We start from the raw sequence: 27197 nt of genomic DNA on the forward strand, positions 1-27197 counted from the left end.
GTGTTGGATTACCATGGATGTAAAATAAGCGACCCGTACTGCTGGCTTGAAGATCCCGATAGTGAACAGACCAAGGTAACCCTTCTTTGTACGGGAATGGCTGTTTTGACATGGTTCTCTTTTGCGTAGTTGCATAGGTACTCTGTTTTTGAAGGACCTCCCAATACTTTTTGAAAACGTACATAGTGAATGTAGATGTAGTTCGTGTGTTATCTTACGGTGCCAACAGCAATGCCATAATTTTGAACCTTTGTGGTAATGGAAGAAAGACTGGGACCTTTGATAGAACCTAGATCACAGAATTTGGAGAATGAAGACCTAGTTTATCTTGCACCCGTTTTTTTTGGACAATTCAATGCTTGGACTATTCAATTCCAATTTCTTGGAATGCTCAAGGTGGTGGTGTCTCACTGAAGAGAAACACTCTGATTTTAAAGTGCTTTATCCACTGTCCTAAGTATATCTAAAATTGCAGTAATAAAATAGTTGAGAAAGGATAGAAAGAAAACTCCTTTGGCTTGTTTTCTTCGTACAGTGACAAAGTGTGTGAGTACATCTTTTTTTCCTTTTTACTCCTCTTTTTAATAAAAAAACCCAACAACATTTTCCTCCTGAAGTTAGGCTTTTATTATGGATTGCAGATGTTGCAGTGTTTTCAGCCTGCAGTCTGGTATAGCCAGACTGTGCTGCTGGAACTGGTCTTTCACTGAGAGAGAATCCTGAAAAATAGCAAGTACGACTGTGAGCCAGTTCCTCTGATGGTGATGGCATAGGGGGTTGAAGGGGTGATGGCCAGAAAGTGGTAGCTGGCAGTGTGGAGGGGATTTCTTCTGTAACAGCTAATAACTTTGTGATGAGTGTAGATGCCAGTGTTTTAGATCTGGAACTATCTAGTATGCACGATTGTATCAGAAAGATGATGGAGGGCAGGATCTCTATTTAAAAAATATTCTGCAGGGTGGCTTTCCATTAGTGAGGTTCCTTGTAGGTTCTCTCACGTATGTGCTTATCTAATACATCTTGATGAGGTAGAGATTGGTCGAATAGAACTTGCTGTAACTCTCAAGAGTAAGGTAAAATGTGTATGGTTAGGATTGCATTCCCTCCTTACAAATCTATCAGCATGTGGATTAAAAAGGTTCATTTGGGGTCAGGTTTTGGTGAAAAACTCTGCCATGGATGTTAACATTGAATATTAGATATTTAGTAAGTTGGGAGTATTTTGATGTTTTGATACTGGCATCCTTAAGAAACGGTACACATAGGATAGGTCTGTGCCAGATTTAGAGGGATATATGTGTGGGGAGGTATGGTTATGTCTTTCTTTTATAGAGGCCTTACAAATACCTGTTAAAGTGTTTTTTGGGATCCTGTGGAAGAGTTGGGATTGAGAAAATGCCAAGACCTGACTTTTTGTGTCCCTGTGTTCAGTACTTTTGCCACATACTGTCAATAGGTTGGGTGAGAACAGTTGGAGGAGGGTGAATCTCATTTGCCACAGGTTGTAGTTCATATAGGAGGCAAAATAAGGAATGGAGGATTATAAGATTCTCAAAAAAATGGAGCAGCCCAGACACAAGATGTCACATTGGCGGAATGAAAATGTTGGTAAATCTTGCTTGCGTACACTCTAAAAAAGACATGCCTTGGCAAAATTTTGCAGTGCAGCACTAGTATGATGCAAAGAGTGGAGAGAGTTTCTGTGTGTATAAGTATACGAGTGTGTCATCTTTTTCCAAAGTTCCGGGGGTTACTGAACAAAGGGAATTAAAGTATTTTGCTATTCTATCCCTTTCATAGAACAGGTCAGAAAAAAAAAAAATGAAGTGCTAAACAGCTTTCACGTGCTTTGTGACTCGCTTCTTTGTGCTCTGCAGCAGGGGTTGCTGACAGCCACTCTTTCTTGCTTGCTTTCCTTAATAGTTTTATCTCCAAGTTCTTGAGATAGTTTGCAGGACTCCTGCAGAATAGCCATTTTGCACCTACCAGATCAGAGAATAACTAGATACTGGTATAGAGGGAACTGAATGACTGTATAGGCTTCAGAGAGAATTTGGAGCGTGCTTTGTAGACTTTTCAAGCCTTCAAGTCACTGACCTTGAGACCTTCCCATTCTTCATCCAAGTCACTCGCAATCTTTATGCACTCCTTAATATCCCAAACCTCTGTTTGGTTTTTTTGGAAGAGTAAAAATATCTTGTGTACACCTCCAACAATAGGCTACTGTTAGTTCTCTACATATTAAGTACAGAACTAGAAGAAGAATTCCTTGGGCATCCATGCACATCTGTAGTGAAAGAGCCCCTATTTGGTTCCTGTTTACAACATGCTTGCTTGATTTGAGTATGTGTTAACAGTGAAAATTCTGGTTTATGCCAAGAGGGAAGACTGAACATCATTCATTTATTAAGTTATGAATCTTTTCTCACATGCAAACCATGAAAATTATTTGGTGTGTACTGTCAAATAGATACACAAATATGTTGGAATTCTGCTTTTCTAGACTTAGCAGAAATAGTCATGTCAAGCATTGATGTGGTCTCAGAAAATAAATGAGTAGGCCTTGCTGTTTCTGTGTTGATGTGAGTCAGTGAAAGATGAAGTTTACTGTTTGTTTGAAGCACGGAGAAAGAAGCACAGGCAAGTGATACTGGTTTTAACTCTGGAATTTTCATGGTAGTTTCACCTGATGCCCACTGTAGGGTTAACAGAACTAGCACTGAAAGAAATTACCCACAACAGCTATGAGAATAAAGAATCATACTCATTTTTCCTGTGGCCAGTCCAAATGATCTTGTGGGCTCTGGTAGCAGCTTATGAACAACGAACAGGGTGGGACTTTTTTTGTAATTGGCTTAATTCGGTATTTTTGCAGTGAGAGCAGAGGTGCAGTAGATGATCTGCTGTTGTTTGTAGGTTTCCATTAATCAGGTGGTTCTGTGGTTTCTCTCTGCTCTCCCTCCCCTTTTGCACTGACCTGAATGCTTCTGTCCCTCCCTTGCATAGGTATGACCATCACAAGGTGATGTTCTGGGAGGGAAGCCTTTGGTGGATTAGTTTCCTATTGGCACATATGCTTAATCTAGGTCACCCCAAGGCCACATGATAGTTGGATCTAAGATAGTTTAAGAATGGGATCTTTCCTTTTCTAGTAGCCCACAGCCTACATTTAAGTAGGTGAAAGTCAAATAGGTCTAGAAATTTTTTGGCCCGGTCACCAAGGTGATCTTATTCCATCCGCAGTGTCTATATCTGCTATAAAAAGCAGGTTATTAAAATCTGCAGGTGGCTAAGCAGGACTGTTTCTTGTCAGGTGCACAGTCTTAGAGCTGATCAAGCCCCATTCTCAATCTCTTGTGGAAAGGCTGTTGTTCAAGAAGTATGCACTTCCATGTTAATATGCTTTACTGTATCGCTTTTTTCCCTGTATGTGCTTGATTGGGGTAGACATGTGCAACTATAAGAAAACCAAACTCCCTTCTGCAGATAAGTAAAGAAAAACTGAGCCCTTGGTCAGATGGTGAATTTCCTACCTCACTTTGGAGAGAAGTGCGGAATGTGGGTTCATGCTCTGCTACTGTTTGGCCATTGACCTTTAAGACAGATGGAGGACGCATCCCCAGTGAGTTGAAATATTGTGTCACACTGATAAAACACTTCTGGTAATGACACAGACCACAACTGCAAAACCACACTTCCATTGTTTTGAGTTTGGCTTGGTTGGACTTCTCAACTTCTTAGTTGGTTTTTACACTTTGTGGGGAAAAAAGCTCTTTTTTTAGACTACTGCAAAGTCTTTTGTTACTATAAATACATCAGTCATATACAGTACTTTAACTCACTGACAGTGTAGGCAGTGATGCGTAGCTTGTTTCAGACATGAGGGATGGAGGAGGAATGAAAGAGCAGGGATCGTGTAGCATACACAGTTGAGTTGGTGTGTTGTGTACAGGTGTATGTTTGGATTAAGACTAGAATTGAAACTCAGAACTACAATTAAATTGATTTGTAGTTATAAAAGACCAGTGTTTCATTCATGATTTGATAAATTTCCAATTGCACTTTGAATTTTTCTTTCCTAAATACTGAAGTAAATGCTAAGAGCAAGCTACGAAAAGTCTGCTTAATTTTATTTTGTGCCCTCTTGTAGGAGTTGCACTGAACTACTTTTTACTGAGAAGATATATATGAAGATTTTCGGGGTAACTATTAAACAAACTGTAAATACTTTACAGATTAATTACAAAGACTGGTAATGTTAAAACAATTTCTATCCTAAGACTTCTCCTTGGAAAGTATACTGGAAGTGGAAATGATTATCTTGAGAGAATAGCTTAGTGGCATGTAGAAAGCTGACAGGTTGTAACAAAGCATGGTTAAAAAATTTTGTGGCCTGTTTTTTTTTAGGTGAAATTTAGTTATACTTTTAAAAAAAATAACAATTGGCCTGCTCAAGTAATGGCCAAACACTGGAGCCTCAAGTAGAACATCTCTACTCTTAGTACAACACTTTAGAAATTCTTTTCCTTTTCAAATTACCTTATTTTCTGAGATACCCATAAGCATATACCTTACTTGGACCCTTATTCTGTCCTTTCTTCTGCTAGCAAATTCTGTCCTGATTCAAGGCGTATGATAGATTGTCAGATGCAGATTTCTACAGGTAAAATAGGCATCTTTCTTTATAGGCTCATGAAGATGTACAGAGTTATTGTTAGCCCTGTAGCCTGGGTGGCATCTGTTTAGCTCAGCATGGCGAATGGAATTGTTTACTGTGAGAGTTTCTGCTGACATCTGTTCCTGTACTTCACCTAGAGCAATATTTCAATTGTGTGTTGCTTTTTCAAAGTGAGAGCAACCTCATGCTCCAAAGTGTAAGAATAGAGAGTTTCCAAACTGGACTGGATTCTCCTCAGTGGCATTCCTTTTTACAAATAGCCTTGGAATCTTTGGTGCATACTAAGTGGAAACAGGAAAAATATATTAAGTTCCTGTAAAAACAAGTTACTGGTGATTTAGTTTTGAGTGCAATAGCTAGTATGTAAGCATGCTCTTGTGCAACAAATGCTTGTAAAGAGAAGTTTGTGTCTCCTCTTTGAATACCAGTAATGAAAGCAGATGTAGTAAGATGTGATGCTGCAGGTAAAAGGTAACGCAGAATTCCAGTATACCCTTGCAGCAGTGTTAGCATTTTGGTTGTGTTGTTGATAGGTGAAACAAAGATGTGTGCTGCTTTCTGTCCACGAAATGCAACTGAAAAGTGCTTTTGCCCATCCAGTACAATGGAAGGTTTTTATACGTTTTAATAAGACATCTTTACTCTGAAAATGTCACAAGCGCTTTGAGTAGTTTATTTGTGTAGCATGCGCTGTCTAGATTTTTGTGTATGTGGTCTTTGAAATTCATGTGTTTCCATTTAGAGAAAACAAATTCAGATACACATAATTCTTGGGTAGATTTGATTAAGTTCTTTCATCATCTGTTGTGGAGGCGAACAGTTACAGCGGTACAACGTGGAGGCTACTTGCTGTTTTGACTTACCGCTGGGATGTGCTGTGCTGCCGTGCTGGGTGTTAAAGCTGTTTGTGCCAGTACGATCCTCAAAGGGAGAACAGAAGCAAAAGTTGGCTTTCCTTTGGCAGTGCATTCACCTCTTTCCTTTTGCTCAGAGGATCATTTCCTGATTCGATCCTTGCTGATACGTAGAGTCTGATTTTGAGTAAAGGTCCAGAAGTCATCATTGTTAGCCTTCTGTGTCTGTTCCTTTTCAGTGCCATAGTGCTTGCTTTCTTGCATCATCCTTGAGTGGGGGCTTGCGTGTAACCAACCCGCGTGTTCTTAAACTAATGTGTTTCAGCACTTAGCCAAGTGCTCTTAGGGCACTACTAATTCTGCACTCACATGTTTAAAGCTTATCAGTTTCTGTAGGCTTTGTTAGGCATGAACAAATACCTCTCAGATGGAGACTGGCCATAATTAATGCACTTTCTCCTTTACCCTTTGGCCTGACAAGCCTCTGAAAACACAGCTTGGCATGTAATGCAGCTCTTGGCTATGCACTACTGTGGCAGCGAGGCAAATGGGAGGGAGAGTGTCTCTCTACTTGCCCCGTGTGCTCACTTCTTACCATGTAAAATGCTACTGGAAGAGTTTTATGTTCTATTCTTTCCTCTTTTTCACCGGAAGAATTAATAAACGACTAGACATTGATAGGAGTTGGTAAATGTGTCCAGCGGCTGGCTTTTCTGAAGAACTGTGAAACACAAGTTGTGGAATACGGAGCGTAGCCCTGCTGTTCCTGTGGGTCGTGCCCAGCTGTGAAGTGTAGCTCAGATGTTGTCGTGTGTTGATCTGCTTGCTGTGTGACAAATTCAGGACAGGTAGAAGCAACAGCCTCTTTCAAAGCACCCGGGAGAGAGATCTGTGTAAGCAAGACATGAGTGGACAGGGTTTTGGGCTGGGGACCAGAGGCTGGGGTCCGAGCGTGGTACTGCAGCCATCATTGCGACGTCTGGCTGTGAAGTACAGCAACACACGCTGTGTCCTGTCCTTCCTACTCCATGTTAGAGACAGAAAAGCCTGCATGTCTGCTTCTTAGCAGCTGTGGTTCACCTTCAGACACTTAAGTACTAATTTGATGTTAATGTACTGTGCTGTAAATAGGGATGGTGAGACACCAACAAAGCACCAGTTTTGCCATGTGTGCCGTGGGAGTGGCAGCCTCTAACAAACAGCTGGAGCGGTAATGGTTTTGGCCACTGTCCTTAAGCGTTTGTAACTGGGAGGTGGAGTGTTTTAAAGAAACCAGGCTCCTCAAAGTTCTCTTTGAAAAGAGAGGTATTCTTGCCTTTTGTAACTAAGAACTTTGGCCTTTCCAAGAAATACTGGCTGGGACTAATCCTGTGTGTTACCTTAATAGGATGAACCGATGGTGCACATGACGTTTTGTATCATCTTCCAGCCCTTCAGAGCTCCTGAAATGATCGTGCTGTCTGTGGACAAAAGGGACTCTGTTCTTTATCCATTTTCTAATTTATTTATCATAGAGTATTAGAGTATCGTATATTTGTGGGGAAGTAAGGGAAGATGGTATTTCCTGGGTATGTACTGTAAGTTAGCTTTTCTGTGCCATTTAGGCAAATACAAGCAGAGTTTTGCGGAAGTTTTTTTGTGTGGTTTTCTTTTTTTTTTTCCCCCCCCCTAAAGGGGAACAGCAGGGATCTGTCTTGTCTTTGACCGAACCACTGGTTACCCCAGTGCGTGCCCTGGTGAGACGTTGCTCAAGATGTAAGATCAGTCTGATTACAGTATTGTGACATAATGCCAATAAGTATGTAGGACTCTTCAGGTGGGACACTACACACCCTGTATATGGGGGGAAAGATGTCTGTGATGCATTGCTTCAGAATATAGTGTTTCCTGTAGGAAATATGCATTTCTGCTTGAGTTCACATCTTTTTTTTTTGGGGCTTGTTTTCTTTCAGGCATTTGTGGAGGCTCAAAACAAGCTTACAGTACCCTTCCTCGAGCAGTGTCCTGTCAGAGGACTGTTCAAAGAACGAATGACTGAACTCTATGATTATCCTAAGTACAGTTGCCATTTCAAGAAAGGAAAAAGGTATGTAAGGAATGTCTTTGTAGGTGGTGATGAATGTGAAGTAAGTGGGGGGTTGTTTTCTTTCAGGCATTTGTGGAGGCTCAAAACAAGCTTACAGTACCCTTCCTCGAGCAGTGTCCTGTCAGAGGACTGTTCAAAGAACGAATGACTGAACTCTATGATTATCCTAAGTACAGTTGCCATTTCAAGAAAGGAAAAAGGTATGTAAGGAATGTCTTTGTAGGTGGTGATGAATGTGAAGTAAGTCAAAAGCAACTCTAGTTAGGAAAACAAATTATAAATTGTATTTGTATTTATTCCGTTATAGTTGGAAAGTAGGAAAAGTAAGCCAATGGTAATATATACGGTTGCATGATGCAGAGCACAAGTTGCTTGACAGTCTCCAGTTCCCCATCATGTTATCTTCTTGTTCTTTTGTCGTCTTTTCTTTTTACAGTAATAATTGTGAGTTTATCAAACCTCAGACAACTTTGTAGAATAACTGTTGTAAAAATTTGAGGAGTTCCCTTCAGAGTTGGTCACTGTCATTATAGTTAAAGGCACATCATACTGAAAACAGCACAAGTCTGTCATGCGCATGTTGTTCTAAATATTTACTAAAATACTGCTCTTATATTGGTCATACTTTGAGCAGCTGGTAGGATTTTTTGTTTAGTCATAGCCAGTGAAAAGCAGTGGGAATTTGCTTGTGAAAAATGGCTCTTGTATTTGCAGGAGATAAGGGAAAAATAATTTGGAGGACTTAAGGCAACAGATGCAAAAAGATCTGTCTTCTAAGAAATAAAGAAATCCTGCTGTATTCCCATATCTAGCCTACTTGTATCCCTGTTTTAGTTCTGTGGCTAGGTAAAGAGATGGTGCTTCTGTGGCTTACCCCAGGTCTGGAGCCTGCAGCTGCTACTCGATTTTATGTGACCTCTTTCAGAAACACTAGCAATCTCTTAGAGAAAAGGAGTAAAGGGATGAAACTACTGGTTAACTTAGTAACATCTAAAGATTGTTTTAGCAGTTGAAAAAGAGGTAGTGCAAACAACCAGCCATTCTTAATCATGGAAAACACAAATAGTCTTTTTCAGTAATTTGTTTGATCCTTGTTGAGTGGACCCCCAATATGCCAGGTATGTTTTCACTGTCATCCACAAGGAAGAGCAAAATAGGTCTCATTGCCTTAAGATTTCTGCACAGGTACTGAGGCAGCTCTCCTACTCTTTAGTTATCTGTCCTATGCTGTGAAGAGGGTGTCGATACTTGCTACTAAGGGAGGGAAAGTCTGTACTATGTGGGTTTTTGTAAAAGTGTATTGTGAGGAGTGAACCCAAGCTGATGTTGATTTAGGTTGTCACTGATGAGGCACAGCACGTCAGTGTATAGAGGTATGAGGTTTAAGCCCAGAAGCGGTGGAGCTGTTTAGGACAGTGCTGCATCTGGGGAAATAAGCCTTGTTGAGTTAGGCAAATCATCTTAGTTTGTATGTGATGCTCGTGCAGATGTAGTTGTGCTGAATCTGAATCTGGAGCAGGCCTGGTCAGTGACCGCGCTGGATTCACTGACCCGTACTTCCTGTGCGGTGCAAACATGCCTGAATGTGACTATCTTCAATGCTGATAAGGCTTGATATTGCAGAAGTGCTCATGGCAGTGATGAATATAGTGTCCACTAGAGATAACAAGTCTTAATTTGATGCAGCTGACTGTCCTCCAGGAAGAGCATTTATACCAGGAGCTTAACATGCTTTAACTTAGGATGCTTTACTTTGATTTTTAATAGATGTCTTTTTAGTTTTTCTGAGTGTTATTCTATTTCTTGGCATGTGCTGAACTTAAATCACAGTGGTTTAAAAATTGTACCAAAAAACATATATTGCGGTGTTTGAGGAGATCAAGAGGGCTCTACCAAGTTAATCAACACTTAGTAAGGGGTGTGGAGAGGAACTATTCTATTTGAAGAACTATCTAAACTTCAAATGACACTCAGAAATTCTTAAATTTAATTACTCCAAAGAATAGCTGCTAAAGGACAGTGTCTGAAGAGCTGTTCTGTGGAATCTGCAGAAAGGAAGAGTGTCCAGGGAGGTGCTGTGTCTGTTGTGTTGTTTGACCTTTGCTTCCCAGCTTATTGCCCAGCATTGCAGAAGTGAAATCGGCTAGAAAATGCATGGTCAAATGGAAAATTATGTATCTTTTTCTTCTATTCCTTTAAATCTTTCGATTTTTGTCACTCGCTGAACATTATTGTTAGGTTTTGAACATATTACTTGTTCAGATTGTTAGCCAGACCTTTGCGAGTATAGTTTCCCATTTCTGGGTTTACCAGATTCCTGTGCCTTGTATCCAAGTACTGGACAGTCTTAGGGAATACGTGAACTTATGTTTAGGTTTGAACATTACCCCATAAATTCTGCTGTTCTCCCAGGTGAAGCTGCTGTTTGATTTGTTAAGTCATGGATTTGTGTAGTAAAACTCAGAAGTCCTATGAAGGAAGAAAAGCGTAGTACCTCTGAGTTGCATAAATACAGTTATTAATTTCTTTCAGCTCTGTCCTGTCTTACAATGTGAAGAGTATCCCTTACTAAAGAGAATTTTATAATTCTTTGTTCCTACAACTTTTTCAAAACACACACAGGTTTAGGGACATATGGAAATACAGATGAAACAATTTTAGTTCTGTTTCGTTTGAACATCTGTCTGCCACCCGATACAGACTGAAAGCAGCTATATGAATGACAAAGCTTAGAACATAGGGAATGGGAACCTATGCCAATACTTGGAGAAATGCTAAGGCTGCCAGAGCTATTTAACATAGACAGTTAGGTAGAGTTTATAGTATACTTAGCTTTGTTTGAAATGCACTGTGGCAAACGCAGCTTTTATTTTTAGAAAACACTTTGGATACATCCTACAATCTCTTCTATACAATCTATATCACATTGGGATGAGGATCCTCTCATTTTCAGAGGCCTAGAAATTGGTGTCTGGTCTTCTTTTGTACTAAGGGGGAGAGAAAGGCACCATCCCTGATGGCTACAGAGGAAGCCATGATTCCTACTCTACTGTGAAGCCTGTATTTCCCTTATATATTTGTCTGTCTCTTATTCACTTCATGACAATCTCATACAAGTTTTTCTTACTTGCTTAAGTGAAAATCTGAGTTCTTCGTACTTATTTTTCCCTCTTGTGTTCTTTTAGGTATTTTCACTTCTACAATACAGGACTGCAGAACCAGCGAGTTTTATATGTACAGGACTCCTTGGATGCCGATGCCAAAGTTTTTCTTGATCCAAATAAGCTTTCTGATGATGGCACTGTGGCTTTACGAGGTTAGTGAGACAGCAGTTCCTAAAAAAAATCTTCAGCAGAAGTTGGAAATGGTTTCTAGCTCTTCACCTGTAAAAGTACAGCTAGTGGCTTGTTTTAATCAAAGTACTCACAATAGCCATATGTGGATTTGTATAGTGTTTCGGAAGAACACTTCTAAACCTACAATTAACTTGGTTCAGTTTCTCAACGTCTTTTTTCACAACTCTGTAACAGGTTTCCTCTGAAATCTGAACAGATATTGAGGCTGTCCATAGCGAGAAAAAAAAGTTTTATGTATTTATATTGACTAATTCTCTTAAAATTGTATTTTGCATCTTTAACACAAGCTAGCAAGTTAAAGTAAGAGACTGTGAAGGAACGTAGCGTTAACTTTTATGAGAATCACAAAATTACTTGTGTTAGCTGTCCGTTTTCCCACTCCCTATTGGCTTATTGTAGAAGCAAGACTCTTGGACCTAGAAGTCCTTTAAGTCTATTCAAGGCCAGTTAATAAAAACAGAGGGCAGAATTAGTGGATGCTTCTTTAAGTGTGACCTCGTTGAAAAGAATCAATATGGCTTTTTTTTTTTTAGTGAGAAGTCCTACCGTAAACTGTGGATATAAGGAATTGGGTTCATACAATCTTTCTGTATTTCTAAAACGCTTATGACAAAGTCTCTTTCCAAATGCACTTAGAGAAACAGCAGCCATGGAACAAGAGGGGAAACTCCTGGTGTTGATAAATAATTGACTTAAAGGCAGGGACAGGAATTACTGACCGACCATCGAAGTGGAAATCACCAGTAAAGTTCTGTTGTGGGCTACGCTAGGACTTGCACTGTTCAGTACATTCATATATATTAGAAAAAGGAGTGAGCAGCGAGGTAGCAGAGGTTGGTGACGAGAAAAAGTTGTTCCAGGTAAAGGCTGAAGAATGACTGAAGATCTGCAGGAAGACCGTAGCAATAGCAAGTGGGCAATAAATTAACAGGTAAAAGTCTCTGTGCAGATAAATTCAGTGATGCACAAGGGACTAACAGTCCTAACTTCATTTGTAGGGGAATGGATGGAATGGACTCTGAGCTGACCATGACCACCTGGGAACAATTCTTAGGCTGTAATGGATAGTTCCATGAAAATGTCAGTGTGGTTCTCAGCAGCAGCCAAACAAGCACATCAAATATCAGAAATAACTAAGAAGGAAATCGAGAACAAAACAGAAAACATCATTACACTAGCAACCCAGGAGTTTATACAGTAGCACTGAATGCTAAATATAGTTCCAGTCCCCTGAGCTCAAAAGGGGCTCTGAAATACAGTCCAGAGGAGGGCAGTAGGAACTATCAAGGGTATGGAGCAAAGGTCAGAAACAATTGAGAGTGCCTGGATCTGTCAGCTTGGAAAAGGGACAATTTAGCAGAGATGTAATAGAGGTCTACAGAATCATAGAATCATTTGTGCTGGAAGGGACCTTTAGAGGTCGTCTAGTCCAACCCCCCTGCGGTGAGCAGGAACATCTCCAACTAGATAAGGTTGCTCAGAGCCCCATCCAGCCTGACCTTGAATGCCTCCAGGGATGGGGCTTCCACCACCTCTCTGGGCAACCTGTTCCTGTGCTTCACCACCCTCATTTGTGGCATGCAGTAGCGTGGAGAGGGTGGATAGGAGTTGGTTAGTCATTTTCTCTGTTACAAGAATGAGGGGATATCAGATGAAGGCAGTGGGAGTCAAGTCCAAAGGAAACAAAAGAAGATGATGGTTCGTGCCACAAGAAGTAGATCTGTAGAACCCCTTACCAATGGATATTGGTGGTGATGCAAAAACTTACTGTGGGTTTAAAAGCAAGCTGGTCAAGGAGGAGGGAAGCATTGAGGATTATTAGCCATCTGCTTTATGGAAAAGAAGTCTCCAAAGGTAAAAATGGTCAGGAGTTGTAAGAATATTTGAGGGAAATATTACATGTCCTTGCCCTGTTCTTACTCTTGTAGACATCTCATTGTGGTTACTCCTGAGGACAGCAGGGTGGAATCTTGTTCTGAATCAGAATGGTCACTCTTGTGTTCTTATGGGGGAGAATATGTTAGGGTACGCAGTGGTGCCTCTCAAACCTATGATTTCTATGAAATGCAACTTTTTTGTGTGGTTTTTTTCAGTAGTTACTTTCAGGTCTGTGCAGGCCTATGATAATTCAGTTTCTTCACTTGAGTTGATTTGCAAGAGTGAGTTTGATCCTTATGAACTATGATGGAAGCTCTTCTGATTTTTTTCAGAATCGTATTTTCCTCCCCGTTTGGATAAAGTGACATACATATCAGAGATCTTAACGGAGAATACTAGTGATTAATCCATTTACGTGCTAGTCGCAAGTTTTTCTAGTTACTTCAGTTTTCATGGCTTTGCAGGGTCTCATTTTCAGTGACTCAAATACTGAAGTATTTGCTTTGCTTCAGGATGCGTTGCTTGCATCTCAGTTTCTGTTGACTTCTTTCGTACTGTTTCTCTCTTAAAATCTCACTTTTAAGTTCTCTACCTGTGTGCATTTTCAGTCTCCAGCTCTTCCCCCCAAACTCAGGGAAGTAGAAGAACTATTACTCAAATCGTAATTTGGATGTTGGGTATAAGCAATGTTACTGAACGTACTTGCTGAGTGTGCGTGCCTAAACTCAGATTTGTGAGCTACTTGAGAAGTCCACAAAGACTGGAAAAGTGCTGTGAATCCTAAATGATAGCAGATGTTGTTGCTTGCACTGTCTTTTAGAAAAGAAACCCTCTTCTCTCAGTGTTCGGTGAACACAGTTCTTTTAACTGCTTTCCCAATTTCACCTCTCTTTTGTTGGGGTTTGGCTAGTGTGTAACAAACGATAAAAAGCTGTGTGGCAAAATATTGATTCCTTTTGCTGGAACTTACTTCATCTTGTTTGGTTCTGATTTCCTAGGTTATGCATTCAGTGAAGATGGTGAATACTTTGCTTATGGCCTGAGTTCTAGCGGCTCTGATTGGGTTACTATCAAGTTTATGAAAGTAGAAGGTCCTGAGGATCTTCCAGATACACTGGAGAGAGTTAAATTCAGTTGCATGGCATGGACCCATGATGGAAAAGGCATGTTCTATAACTGCTATCCAAAACAAGATGGGAAAAGTGATGGTAAGTATGGCTGTACTGATTGCATACTATGTGGAAGCAAAATGACCTTTTCAATAAATTGGTGCAACAAACAATGAGCTCCACTAGTTTGTACTGAAATAACTAGCTATACTAGTTTATACAATTAGATATCAGATTACGTCTTGTATGACCAAAGCCTATACTCAGTGTCAGTATCCTCTTGTCTGCCTGTCCTTGTCTTTCTCTTAAAAGCTTGATGCTCCTTTTCTTTTTCTCTGCAATGATTTACTTAGCTTTCATACAGAGTGTTATGGTCTGGAATTTGATGTCTGATGACAGCTTACTTAGATCTCTTCCCCTTATGCATTAGTGTGGGTGTAGGTGAAGAGGCTTGGGAGGCTGACCTGATGAATGACAATCTGGGGCATAAGGTTTTTGTTATTCAACCAGATTAATTCATCTGTGGTTCACAGCACAGCAACACAAAATGTTTATGCTAGCAAAACTCGAGGAGCAGCATACAAAGTGGACTAAATTTCTGAGGAGCGTTAGTAGGGAAGGAATTTAACAGCTCTTATTATAAGGCAGTGCTACTGCAAAGTTTCTTCTGAAGCTATGCTCTGTGTTAAACCTTGGAGAGAGCCTGAATTTTGCCTCTGTATTTGCTTTTGCAGCCTGTCATTTTGCCAGACTTGCAAGTTAGATACCTACCTTTTTTTTTTCACTTCAGAAGCTGAAGTGTTGGAAAGCGCTGCAAGAGCAAAATAATAAAAAAATCAAGTAGTACCTCATGCAGCGCTTTAAAATACTACTTTTTTATTTTCAGCAAATGAAAGTATGAAGGTTTCTAGGAATGTTAATTAGCAGTAAATCTCCCCTTAGCTGCCCAGGGTGAAATGGGAGAAAACGCAATATTAGAGGGTGGCAGGGATTGCTGTTTTTCTTTGCTTGCTTAGTATGTCTAGAAAGCAAAGCTTGAAAGGATAAATCTTCACATTTGAAGAATGTATTATTAGCAATAAAAGGAAAGGGTAGCTGTTTGAACAGGTTTGCAGTGTGGTTTGACGTTTTGTTTTGTTTTGGAGGGGAGTGGTTGTAGACGGCTGAATTACTCTTCTCTCTTGTATGCAAAGGGATAGGGAAGTTTCTAAGGGTTTTATTTGGTGGTTGTTGTATTTCTTTGAGAACTAATTAGTTTAAATATCTGCATTTAACTAGGCACTGAAACCTCCACTAATCTGCACCAAAAGCTGCATTATCACGTATTAGGAACTAACCAGTCGGAAGATATCCTATGTGCTGAATTTCCCGATGAACCAAAATGGATGGGTGGAGCTGAGGTATGGTAAACAACCTGACTCTTGTCATCATTATGTTTAGTTTTTCAGATTCTAACAACTGATAGTAGGTATAAAGTAGAAAACATTTTGTTGAAAGAATGATTTTTATTGGTGTTGCGGAGTTGACTATTGAACTAAGAATTATTGATTGAGAATTGCTGAGAATAAGACTATCTAGTTTGCTTTAAATTGGTCCTCAAACCTATGATGACACAATCACATACCCTTTTTCTTCATTGGGGACATTCTGCCTGATACACGTTCCAAGAGAGAGAAGGATCATTTGATGGACAATGTGTCACTGTTATTGTTTCTTCTTAGTGTTGAGCCCCAGCCTTCACATCCTGTGCAAAAAGCTTATTCCAATAATGAACATGTCTGGATATTCTCTGCCATGTATTTATTTTGTTGGTGTTTATTTTTGTGATGCTTTTCCTGAAAGTGAAATATGTCCATTCCTCTTACTTGAAGAATGGAGAGGCACACGGGTTAAAATGTGTTAATACTATGTGCACAGTGGGAGACTTTAAGTTGTCCTACAACAAGTTTTATCCGTGCAAATATGGTGTGAACTGTGTTACTGGTGATGGAACAAGTGACTGCTGGAATGGAATTCTTAAGCTTATTTTGTTGAACTACTAGTATGTAGTGCAAAGTCCCGGTGAACCAAAATGATAGGTAACCATGCTCTGTTCTTCCTTACATGAATGATTCAAAAGGCCCTAGGTTTTGTAGTTACTGTGTGTTTTATTCTTCATATTTGATTTAACAGTGCTTAATTGAGTGCACTGTTCTAAGGCCTCTTGGAATGTAGTGGTGGTCACTCTCTTTATCAGGGAACTGATGTTTTTCCAGTGGATAAAAACCTGTTGTAATTCTTTGTATTCTCCTAGCTACTGTGTTTAGTCAGTTTCTATACAGGGTCTCTTTTGATAAATAAGAAATGTCTTTACCCAGATTTGGGGTATTCTGTTCCTAGAACTACTTTTCCCTGAGAGTACCTCTTTTTAAAAATTGGGTCATCAGTCTGGGTCACTTTTCAACACATCAACCCATTAAAATGTTAGGGGTTTCTTTTCTGTGGGCTGCCAGAAAAGGAAGATTCTTTCAAACAGTTTGAACAGTGGGATTCCAAGTGAGACAGTGAATGAGAACGTGAAGGTCTCCCCAGCAAAGTGACCACACTGAGCTTTCTCTGTACAAATCAGACTTACCTGTAGGTTCTGTGGATAAACAGAACCTTTTTTATGTAATCTCATCCATTCATGAAACATACCTTTAACAACTGACCTGAATATTGATGTAAACTTGCAAATGGAGCTTTGGAACTTTTTTACTGTTCAAAAACTAGTCAGTTCTGTTGACTTTAACTGGCAATAAAATGGAATTTGGAAATCATTATTCTTATTTTTCCCTAGTTCCATAAATAAATGGGCTTTCTGTTGGTGACAGATGTCTTGTAGTGATGTATCCACTGATTCACGAGTGATGCATATTATTATTATTATTATTATCGCTTTGCAGTGTCATGAGCTGAAGTACACATGTTGTTGTGAAGGCAGATTAATTTTCCATGGGGGAGGGCTGTTGCAACCTGATTCATTAGACCATACAGCTTTTCAGGGTAGTGAAAGTTCGCAGACTCAGATGGTGTTAAATCCCATGGAAATGATATCTTCTGTATTAGGTGTAGAGGTACACTTGCCTTACAGGTAGCAAAACCTTCTTTGAGATAATAGCACACTAACAGAGCCTTTTCTTATCTAAGTGGAAGACGCAGGGCTGGAGCAGTTCCAAGATCAGAAATACAGAACCAAATACGAGGAGGACCGTGGAAGAGAATTTGTGGTACAGTGCTTGTAGTGAGTAGCAAAGAGTTTGCCTGGCCAGGGTGCACACAAGCAGCCGTTCTGCATCTGCTGGCTCTTCTATTGTGAAAGAAAAGCTTGAGGCAGCCTTAAATGTATCTTTTTTTTGATACCAAATGTCTCAGGCAATTTTTGTGATTAATGAGAATATATAGCCCTTATATTAAATTATTAAAAGATCTTTGGGGTGGGAAGAGGGGACTGGTAATAGTGACTCTTGCTGTAGAATAGGAAAATAATACAATGTAGTGCAGTTACCAGTTTTGAAGCTACTGGAATTGAAACAGCCCCGTAAGTATTGAGAAAGTGAGGAGGCCAGTGAATAGAGAAACAGCTCACTACTGTGAGCTCTTGATTAATAAATTTATATGGCTGCTTATAACTGTTTTCTTGACCTCTAGGAGGCATAAACTTCAGAGATGTTGGTATTTAAGAAGAAATGCTATTTTAAGGAGGAGTGGTAAAGCAGAGATCTACCTTGGTAAATAATGATGAGCTTGTCTAAGTGAAAATACTTTAAAACAGGTGATATTCTGGGGTTGTGCTGTGAGCTCCAGCTGTAAAATGTGGCTCTGTCATACTGATACTAATGAAAAATGGTTTTTAATGGTCAGGAAAAAACATATTCTGCAATTAAAAAAAGCCCAAAACAATGTGGTTGCGAAGTGTGGTTTCATCCTTGTGCAATAGGTCAAAAATCTTCTTTTCAGGCCATTCAAGTAAGTTTTCTACTCAATTTTTTAGAAGTATGTGTTTGAGAAAGTGGAAGACCACAAAGTAATGGGGGGAAAATTAAAATATCTTTAGTAAAAATCAAATTATATGGCTTATTGGCACTGTCCTGAATATTCTTACTTGGTACTAACATGCTGCCACAGATTTTAAAATACAGCTTTGCACAGCTCAACATTTTATGAAAGTCCACTTTAGTGCATTCCTGTCAGATTAATAAACAAATGTTTTTATTTTACAGGGCCTTGCTGGGCCAAATAGGTATAGAGATTTGGATTCTCTTGTGTTTTACTCATGCTCCAGTGAAGACAGTTGGATTATGGTGTGGGTGGTCTAGTCTCAACTACCAAACCTTTCTGTATAGGGTGGGCAGACCTTGAACTCCCATACTCAGGTGTAGAGCAGAACTTGGAGGTTTCACAACTGTTGAATCAAGGGAGAGAAATACCTTGCTTGAAAGTGAAAAGCACCTGACAAGGAGATCCTTCAGAGACTGCAAAAGTAATGATGGTGCCATGATACTTCAAAAAAATGAGTAATCTTGGGTGCAGGAGTCGATGTAGTGTGTATTTTCAGTGGAGAGAAGAAACTAGGACAAAAGAGGGTTGTGTAAAATTTTGTTGGGTTAACAGATTTACAAGACAATATGCAAGAAAACAGCTTCAGGGTTTTTTCCTCATTACGCGTTCAACACCAGCCCCAAGTATGCTTGATTTAAACAAAATCTGTGGTCCTGAAAATGGTGTTGGCATAGAAATATAGATGCATTTCCAACTCCTCGCTTGAATGGATTACGTGTGAGGAAAAAAAAAATCTGCTTATTGTTCATCAGACACATAAGTTTTGAAAAAGTGGCTATGAAATCTTTTCATTAGTCTGGGAAAAGCGTATGTATTTCTGGTACAGATTCTGGGAGCTGGGAAGAGGAGGGATGGAGTTCACTTGAATAGCATCCCAGTAGAGGGCAGTCTGGTATGAAGATTTTGAAACCTTGGCAGTGTCACAGCTCCTCTGGAAAAGAAGAGCTTCTCATGCTTCTCTGTTTGTGGCATGTACTTGCTTCCTCTCCAGACTCACAGAGCCTATCTCTCTTTCACAGCCAGACTGTTATTCTCAAAGTTAAACAATAAGTTATACAAGAGCCTGTCACAGTTGGTAGTGTTAAAAGTCCCTACGGTACTGGCAGGAAAGTAAACAGGAGAGAAAGGAGGGGGTGAGGGGAACCCTCCCATCCCAATTCTGCCAGCAGTGAAACAAGTACAATTTTTCGTGGTGTTGTCTAACAAACACTGTACACAGTCCCTGAATTGACAGGGTTTTTTTCTTTTATGTTTAGAGATGCCAGTTAATATCAGTGGTTCTCAACCAGGGAGATGATCTTGCAAATGAAATTCAGAGCAGAGAAGAGTAAGCTGTGCCAGATGTCTGCTGGCTGTGGTGTGTTTTCACTGCAGGAACATGGAAGTGCAGCATCCACAGGGGAAGAGTGAGCAGCGCGAAGGGGAAGGGCTCCAAACACTGTCAGTTCACTCAAGTGAGACTTGCTGCTGGATAAAACAGGGCTGTGGGAATTTTTCTAGAGCCTTACACTATCTTTTTCGAGGCTGAATCTGGAATAGAAATCTACTATGAATATCTTCCTACAGCCCTGGCAATAGGTCTGGAGAATTTTACCATTAAGAAACAGACAGGCAATCGTTCTGACTGCACGTGGGGCTGTGGTAGATGGTAATCTCTCACATAGCCAGGTTCCTGATGCTTTGGTGCTTTCATTGCACTGAAAAGCAAGCTGAAAGCCATGGGAAAAACGGTGTGTGATGTTTGTCTCTCAGCTGAGAAGGCTACTGATTTTACTCTGTGCTAGATTTAGGGAAGAGAATGCATGTAAATACACATGTACGTATTGCTGTGTTCCTCTTCTGAACAAGGCTGGCTACTGTCCTGTTGCAATTGAAACAGTCATAAGCACGGTGATCTGGGGTCAGAATCCCAGTTCTCTGGCTTTGGTAGGTCTCCTTCAGCCCCAAGCTTAGCAGAGGCTCAGAAGGATATGGTCAGAATAGAAATGCTCTTTATGCCAGCAGATTGTATCTGAAATCCAAGATAAAAACCCGCCTGGAATGAGGGAATTGGAGTAATGCCCAAAGCAATTTTTCTAACCTGGGGAGTGGACGGATAGAACACCTCAGCATGTTGTTTACATATAACCAGTCCATGTCCTGCGTAGAGTATGTCAGGCCTGCTCCTCAGAATGTGGTAAGTGATTTGTCATGAAATTATGCATTCCTGTGATTATCCATCAATAGAGCTTCTGAAATCTAGTTGATTAAACCAGTATGATGCAAACAGAAAACAAAACAAAGCATTTGCAGCCGTAGAGTACCAGCTGCAGGGGCCTTGGGTTGTGTAGACAGTCCCAAGGGATCGCTTGGTGAGGGAGTTCTTGCCCCAATCCTCATCTTCTCAAAAGATGGCTAGAACATAAAATGTGATAGGAGCTACATGTGAGCTTCAGTGACTTCCTGGCACCACTGCAAAGGTAAGTTCAGAGCACAGCTTTATGTTCCTTTCGTTACAAAAAAGAAACAAACCAAACCACCGCCCCCCTAAAAAAACAGCCCTTCACAATCATTTTGCCTAATGAAAAGACTGTTTCCTGTCCTAGGAAAGGAAATAGCGTTGCTTTTTCTAATGATGAGTTAATAAAAGTGGAATTTGAAAGGCTGGGAAATTGCAGTGGAGGTTGTTGGCATTGTTGTACAAAGCCTTGTGGCATGGGAACGTGCACGCATCTATGATGTTAGAACACTTGAGGCTGCTCAGACAGTGTAATTGCTCTCATCTTTTACTGACCAAATGTTTCAGCAAATTCTACAGGAATTTTTACTTTTTTATCTGTAGAAGGCATGTGCTTTGTATGTTTTGTGTTGAGTATTTTACTTTACTCATCTGATAGGAAGCTTTAAAATAGTTAAATAACACAAGACAGGTAATTTCTGCATCAATCTGAAATGTCTCTCGCATGTAGATTCTTCTTAGTCAAGTCATATTCAGTGATGTTATGCAAAAATCTTTGTGCGGCATGTACCTAAAGTTTAGGAAGTAATCGTCATCGTCGGTCAGTTTTATTGTGGTGATTGGGTGCATTCCTAAATGAATATTAAAAAAAAAAAAATACGTAGTCCCTCTGGGTGGTTTTAAACTTACATAGCATATAGTGAAACTTGTAGCAGTGTTAAAATGCAGCTTATTGATGCTATGAGTTTTTAATTCCTAGTTATTAATGCCATACATTGCATGGTTGCGTCTTTATTGGCACTCATCTTGCCTTCTCTGGATGGTTTGATCTTCCCATGATTGGGTGAATGGAGTCCAGTTGCTAATTTGACCATTTGACTCTGTTTGAAAGCTTTGATTCTGACTGTGATTTTTGTAAACTTTGATTTTTTTTTTTTTTTTTTTTTTTTTTTTTTTTTTTTTTTTTTTTTTTATCTTTTTTTTTTTTTTTTTTTTTTTTTTTTTTTTTTTTTTTTTTTTTTTTTTTTTTTTTTTTTTTTTTTTTGTGTATGTGATTCATTTGCCCTGTTTCATTGGAAATGCATTAGATAGCAATGACAGTTGCCTTGTTCCATATGCAGAGGGCTCCAGGGCATGAAGAGCAGTAGTTTGTAAAATAACAGCAGATGCAGATCAGATCAGGTTGTAGATTGTAATAGTGTTAGTGCCTACAGTTAAAGGAGAAGTCAGTTTGCATATTATCCAATAACTGAATTTTACTTGTTTAATTTTTTAATATCTGGTTATGCAGAAACAACTTCTCCAGTGATTAGTTTTTTCCCACCTTGATAATAAAAAGGGCAAAGGTGGTAAAACTTCTAATTGGTTAGCTTAAAAAGGAATGCTGTGTATATAAAGTTACCTTAATCTAAATCTATGCACTCAAAAGGCCCCTGTTTGTGAACTAAAAATAGAGAGCTCTTCCTTATCCTGAATCTCTCAGTGGTGACTACCCAGGTAGTATTCAAAGAATTAGCATTAATGTTCACTGGGGTTGCTGTCATGCACTTTACTTGGAAGCAAAGCACTTTAATGTCTCTCCTATTGATGTTTTAGTTGGAGTAATACATAAAGCCAGGAAGTCTGAAAACCTGACAGCCTTCTTCTGTTCATTCTTTTTCTTTTTTATTTAATTATGTATGAATTTTTGGTCTGAAATATGCTGCTGGTAGACAAAATATTTAACTTCACTTTTGCTGTGGATCCTCATGGATGGTTACTGCTACTACAAATGCAGAACTCATAACCCTTTGGTGTTCCTTATATGGCTTGTATGATGAATTAACTGTATTTTGTAATGAAAGAAAAAAAATTAAGTAGTTAGAAAACTCTTTTTACTAATTAGGCTTTAAATAATTTTTCTTTTGCTATCCATTGATTTATTGAAGTTACAGGTAAACCACTTCATCTCTTAATGTTTTTCTAAGCAGTGGTTACCTTTCATCAAAATGGAGAGAACAGGTAACATTGAAACAAAACTGCTAGTAAAACCCAAAAAATACTCTGCTATAAACCAAAACTTCTCTATAAAGATTTTACTTTAAAGAGTTTGATGCTTGAAAGACTAAATAAAATAGTACTTGGGAGCACGACTATCAAAATGACACTTCTATATGTTTGTATGTTGTAAAAAGATGGTCACAGCAAATATTTCAGAAATAATATATCTAATAAATTCAAAATTGCCAAGTGACTGAATGGCAGCAGTGAAACTACAAACTTTATACCAACATCAGCTCTTTGAAATAATCCTTCCTTTACTAGTACTGAGTTAGGGGTTAGTGCTGTGTTATACCAATAAAATCATTGTTATGCTGAAGGTTTTTAAAAGCTCCAGTTGAAAGGCTACAGGATTTCTGCTGTCCTATTTTGAGAGGACTTAAATGTCATTTTAAGACACTCAATTGCTTTGTAACCTCCTTACCTTTTACTAGTGGGTGTGTTTAAAATGACAGAAATTATTTTAATGAGAGAAATGTGCACTGGCTAGCGTTCCAGATATCTCAGAAATTCTTGAGATGCATTTCCTTTTCAGCTTGGATCTGGGAAACCAGGAGAACTTACTTCTGATCTAAGCTGTCAGTTCTGGTATTACAGCTGTCTCCCTTCTGAAAAAAAATTCTAAGATTCGAGTGAAATCCTGGTATGACATTTCCGTTCCTAAGTTTGTGGCCCAATGGCAGGGATTGCAGTTCAGCTCATGTAGCAGCGTAAGAATAACCCAAGTGACAGTTGAGAAATCCTATTTCCTTTTGCCATTTCTGAAACCCAGGCTTTTGTCTGTTTACGGCACAGAAGAGTCAGCGGCATTCAGACCGTGGTTACACATTTGTTGGTACTGCTATCTGAGCTGCCTTAAGCAATCCCTGCCCCTATTATTCATGTTTCCAGCTGCTCAGTGCAGTGTGTTGGCCATTTGTGCAATGGCACAGTGGACTGACTGAGATACTAATCTGGCAGAGGGACTTTTTCTTTTATTCTTTCCCTTTTATTACTGTGGTTTTTTCATTTTCTTTTTTTCCCCTCCTGGATTCTTCTTTGGTTTTTTTTTTGCTCTTTTCTGGATTCGTCTTTATTTTCTTTTCCTTTTTTTAATTTTTTGTTGTTGTTGTTTGGGTTTTTTTGTTTAACGTGCTCTTTTTTCAGCTGGATCCCCAGTCTGGTTTACCACACAAATGGTAAATGCTTGTACTGACGTGACCAGGGGAATGACCTTGCGTGGATACCAGCAACCATAGCAGTAGGAAAAGCTAGAGGTGGAGACTGCAGAAGCTGATACTGCTGCCAGTATTTGCTCATCAAACTGTGACTTTGCAATGTGGATGCCTAAATCTGCAATATAATACTAATCATTTTAGCATGCTGCAGTCAACAGTGTCTTGTCCTGTTTCTGTCAAATTCCTTTGGGTTATAGAACTCACTGATGTAAGAATAGCTTTAGTGATAGAGACAGACCTAATTGGCATCCCACCAGCAATATGCTTTGGGAATTCCTATTTCAAATTAAACATAAACTGCTATCAACTCTTCACTAGTCCATCTGGGAACGTGGAAGGGAAAACTCATTAGATGTACTCGGATTTGCTGTCATCAGAGGTTCTGAATTGCCCTTGCCAACATCATCATCAGAAATTTGCAAATAAGTTTGCTTTCTTGGGTAAAGCGAGCAGTCTTCTGTTAACCATTAACGGACAGCATCAAAGAACAAATGTATGCAGTTCTATTTGTGACTGAAAGAATTTTGTGTGTCATACTCTTGAGTTTAACTGATATTTATATTTTTACACACCACTTGCAATTATTTAACATGTCTGATGAGTTGGTGAGGAAGAGAAGGAAACTCAGTGCTTTTACAAGTATGAACAGTTGTTTAAGCAGCATATTGCAGTCATCAGTTTAATTAAAACTGACACCTGCAGTTAATGTTTGTCTAAAAACCCTGAAGATGCTTCTTTCAAAAGAGATGACCTAATCTAGGTTTCCATTTCTGGATAGACTCCCATCTTTGATGGAGGAAGCAAAATATCTCAATTTTGCAGGCTGCCCTGTAAAAGCTGTCTTAGCTGTTTCATATAATGGGGGTTTTTTTGGTCCAGTAGGAATCAGGTATTCTTTTCTATTTGCCTTGTGAGTGTTCAGCTGTATGGACTTTTTTTAGTGATATAATTAGTTGTTGGCAAAATACCTGCAAAAAATACAACTTGGAAACACTTGGGGTTTTTTTTTGTTTGTTTTTTGTTTTTATTATTTTATTTTGTTTGGTCTTTGGTTGTTGGGGGTTTTTTTGTTAGCTTTCATGTACTGAGATTTGGCTCTGTGTTCTACTGAGTTCCTTTCTTGTGACTTCAAAACTGTGGATGTGTTTGAATAACAGTATAGTTAGGACCTAATTCTTCTGAAATTTGTTTTGTATAACTAATTCTACAGATATTTTGCACAACTAATGTTACAAATCTTAACTAAAGTAAATCTAAGAAGTAATTACAATATATGAATAAGAATGTTTTGAAGATGTATTTAGAGCTAAATGGAAAGTTTCCAGAACTCGGATTCATATTTCGTGAGTAGAGGTTTAAATTTCTATTCGATATTGTCGTATAAGAATGTGGACAGGAAACAGCCTTTTTGTATCAGCTGTTAATAAAACATCTAAATCTGGTAATTTTGGAATATGCTCAAAACGGCTCAGTCAGGAGAGGGAAACTTTAAGTTGATGACTTCCTGTTACTTCCTGCCTTTCCTTGAGGGACTTGCACTTTCAAGAGCTTTGCCAGGAGACAGAGTATGTTTGCAAAGCCTGAGTAGAAAGAAGGATGCAATGATGACTTTATGTACCAGCAGACACCATTTTGAAAATGTTATGTGTGTACATGCGTGTGCAAAAGCAAACCAGGAAGCTTCATCAGAAAATTTATGATGTGGTTGTAGCTTATGATGTTCATTTAACGGCAACCTTAGATTTTTGTGTGTGTAAACCTAATGAAAATGGCAAAAATGAAAACTCTGTTAGCATCATTTAATTTGCTGCAATAAGCAAAAGTACCCTTAAAATTACCAGCTTGGATGCTTTCTAAGAAATTTCATACCACTTTGTGACAGAAAACACACCTTATTAGTTCCATCTCTTGAGAACTTGAGGGAAAATCTGCTGTGAATTGAGTGACTGTCGTTCAGATGGACTAAACGGCCAGCCGTTTTCCACCTTGGAGATGGACTTCTGGCAGGTACCTTAAGGCAGCCAGAATTCCAAAGCTAACCTCTACCACTTGAGTAATTTTTTCTGTTGTATGTCGTGAATAACAGTATTAAGTAGGTGCATGTTCAGCTTTTGCTTTTAAAAAACAGATTGACAGAGGAGCTATGCAGAGCAAGCATGTTTGCCGTATGCCAAGGGCCAACTTGACGGTTTTCATTGTCCTGCCATTGTGAGCAACTAAATTTTGTTTTTCCCATTCAAACACCAGATACTGTTCTGATTACTGCTCTGTACATAGTACTGTGATGGCATGTGTAGAGTTGCGCATGCATCAGCAAAATGATCTTACAGGGCTTAATTTGCCAAGAACGTGAATCTAGAATCATTTGATGAACCTGGATTTCGGCATATCGAGAGTATTCACAGGCTTAAACACTGACCGTGTTGGAGTTGCTAGAGAGAGGAAGCAGCAACGCAGTTTTTCCTTAAATTGATGAGCAAGTGGAGTCCTGGTACATCTCTGCATCTCTTAAAATACCTAAATTAATATGTATATCCCGAATTACTGGTTTTCAATGAGATACATGTCACTGGTCCTTCTCATGTTACTGCTGGGCTCCATTTATTTCCATAGGATTTGGGAGAGGGGAGGTAAATTTCCTTTTGCAGGGGATTGACGCCTTCATAAAGGAGTTTGGGAGTTCAGAAGTTTTGATGTCATCTTCACAAGAAACTCGTAAGGTTTTTTTGGACAAAAGCCACCAGTCGCTGCATTGTGTCTTCACAGAGATGGCTAAGTTAGCAAATACTCTTGCACAATTTAACATTGGCTTTGAATGCTGACATTAGAGTCAGTGACTAGAGAGAAACTGGACACCTGCATCACCAGATGTGGCTGCCTCATACGTTTTTCAGAAATTTCTATTGAGCCACATAAAGCTATGTTTTAATTAGCGTAAGAGGGTTCTTGTTGAGTACTGAAGTTCAGTAGGAGCCTGGCAATCCAGTTGATCACGGGACTAAACAGTGCTTTATGTTCAACATAGTGGATTCAATTAAACTTCTCCATGTTGAAGGCATTGACTGTGAGATATTTTTATGAGGCTTCTGGTTTTGGTGGGGTGTTTTTGTTTGTTTGTTTTTTTTTCTTCTTGCCAGGAGATTGTAGTTTTACATTGTTTATACTGAGTTTGTTCTTAGTTACTGGAATGTCAGGTTAGTGCTGTACGTTAGTTGTTGTATTGGGTTTGCGTGGCAAGGTTTTGGTAGCGGGGGGGCTACAGGGGTGGCTTCTGTGAGAAGCTGCTGGAAGCTTCTCCCATGTCCGACAGAGCCAACGCCAGCAGCTCCAAGATGGACCCACCACTGGCCAAGGCCCAGCCCGTCAACCATGGGGTTAGCGCCTGGGGAGAACAGAGTTAAGGGGGAAAAAAATCCCACCCAACTGCAGCAGGAGAAGAGAGGAGTGAGAATGCGTGGAAGG

General features: G+C 39.4%; 1 protein-coding gene across 1 annotated transcript in view; it reads left to right on the forward strand.

Moving 5' to 3' along the window:
- LOC104169090 (prolyl endopeptidase-like) overlaps window positions 1-27197 on the forward strand; it is a gene marked incomplete at both ends in the record, with an annotated part of 27749 nt that continues 552 nt past the window's right edge. Inside the window, 5 exons of the mRNA XM_009709904.1 lie at window positions 1-75; window positions 7485-7618; window positions 10804-10934; window positions 13851-14060; window positions 15240-15361. Coding sequence (XP_009708206.1) covers window positions 1-75; window positions 7485-7618; window positions 10804-10934; window positions 13851-14060; window positions 15240-15361 — 672 coding nt within the window. The remainder of the gene's footprint in view (window positions 76-7484; window positions 7619-10803; window positions 10935-13850; window positions 14061-15239; window positions 15362-27197) is intronic.

Source organism: Cariama cristata, unplaced genomic scaffold, assembly GCF_000690535.1.
Source record: "Cariama cristata isolate BGI_N322 unplaced genomic scaffold, ASM69053v1 scaffold6101, whole genome shotgun sequence".
In the NCBI taxonomy this organism is placed as follows: Eukaryota; Metazoa; Chordata; class Aves; order Cariamiformes; family Cariamidae; genus Cariama; species Cariama cristata.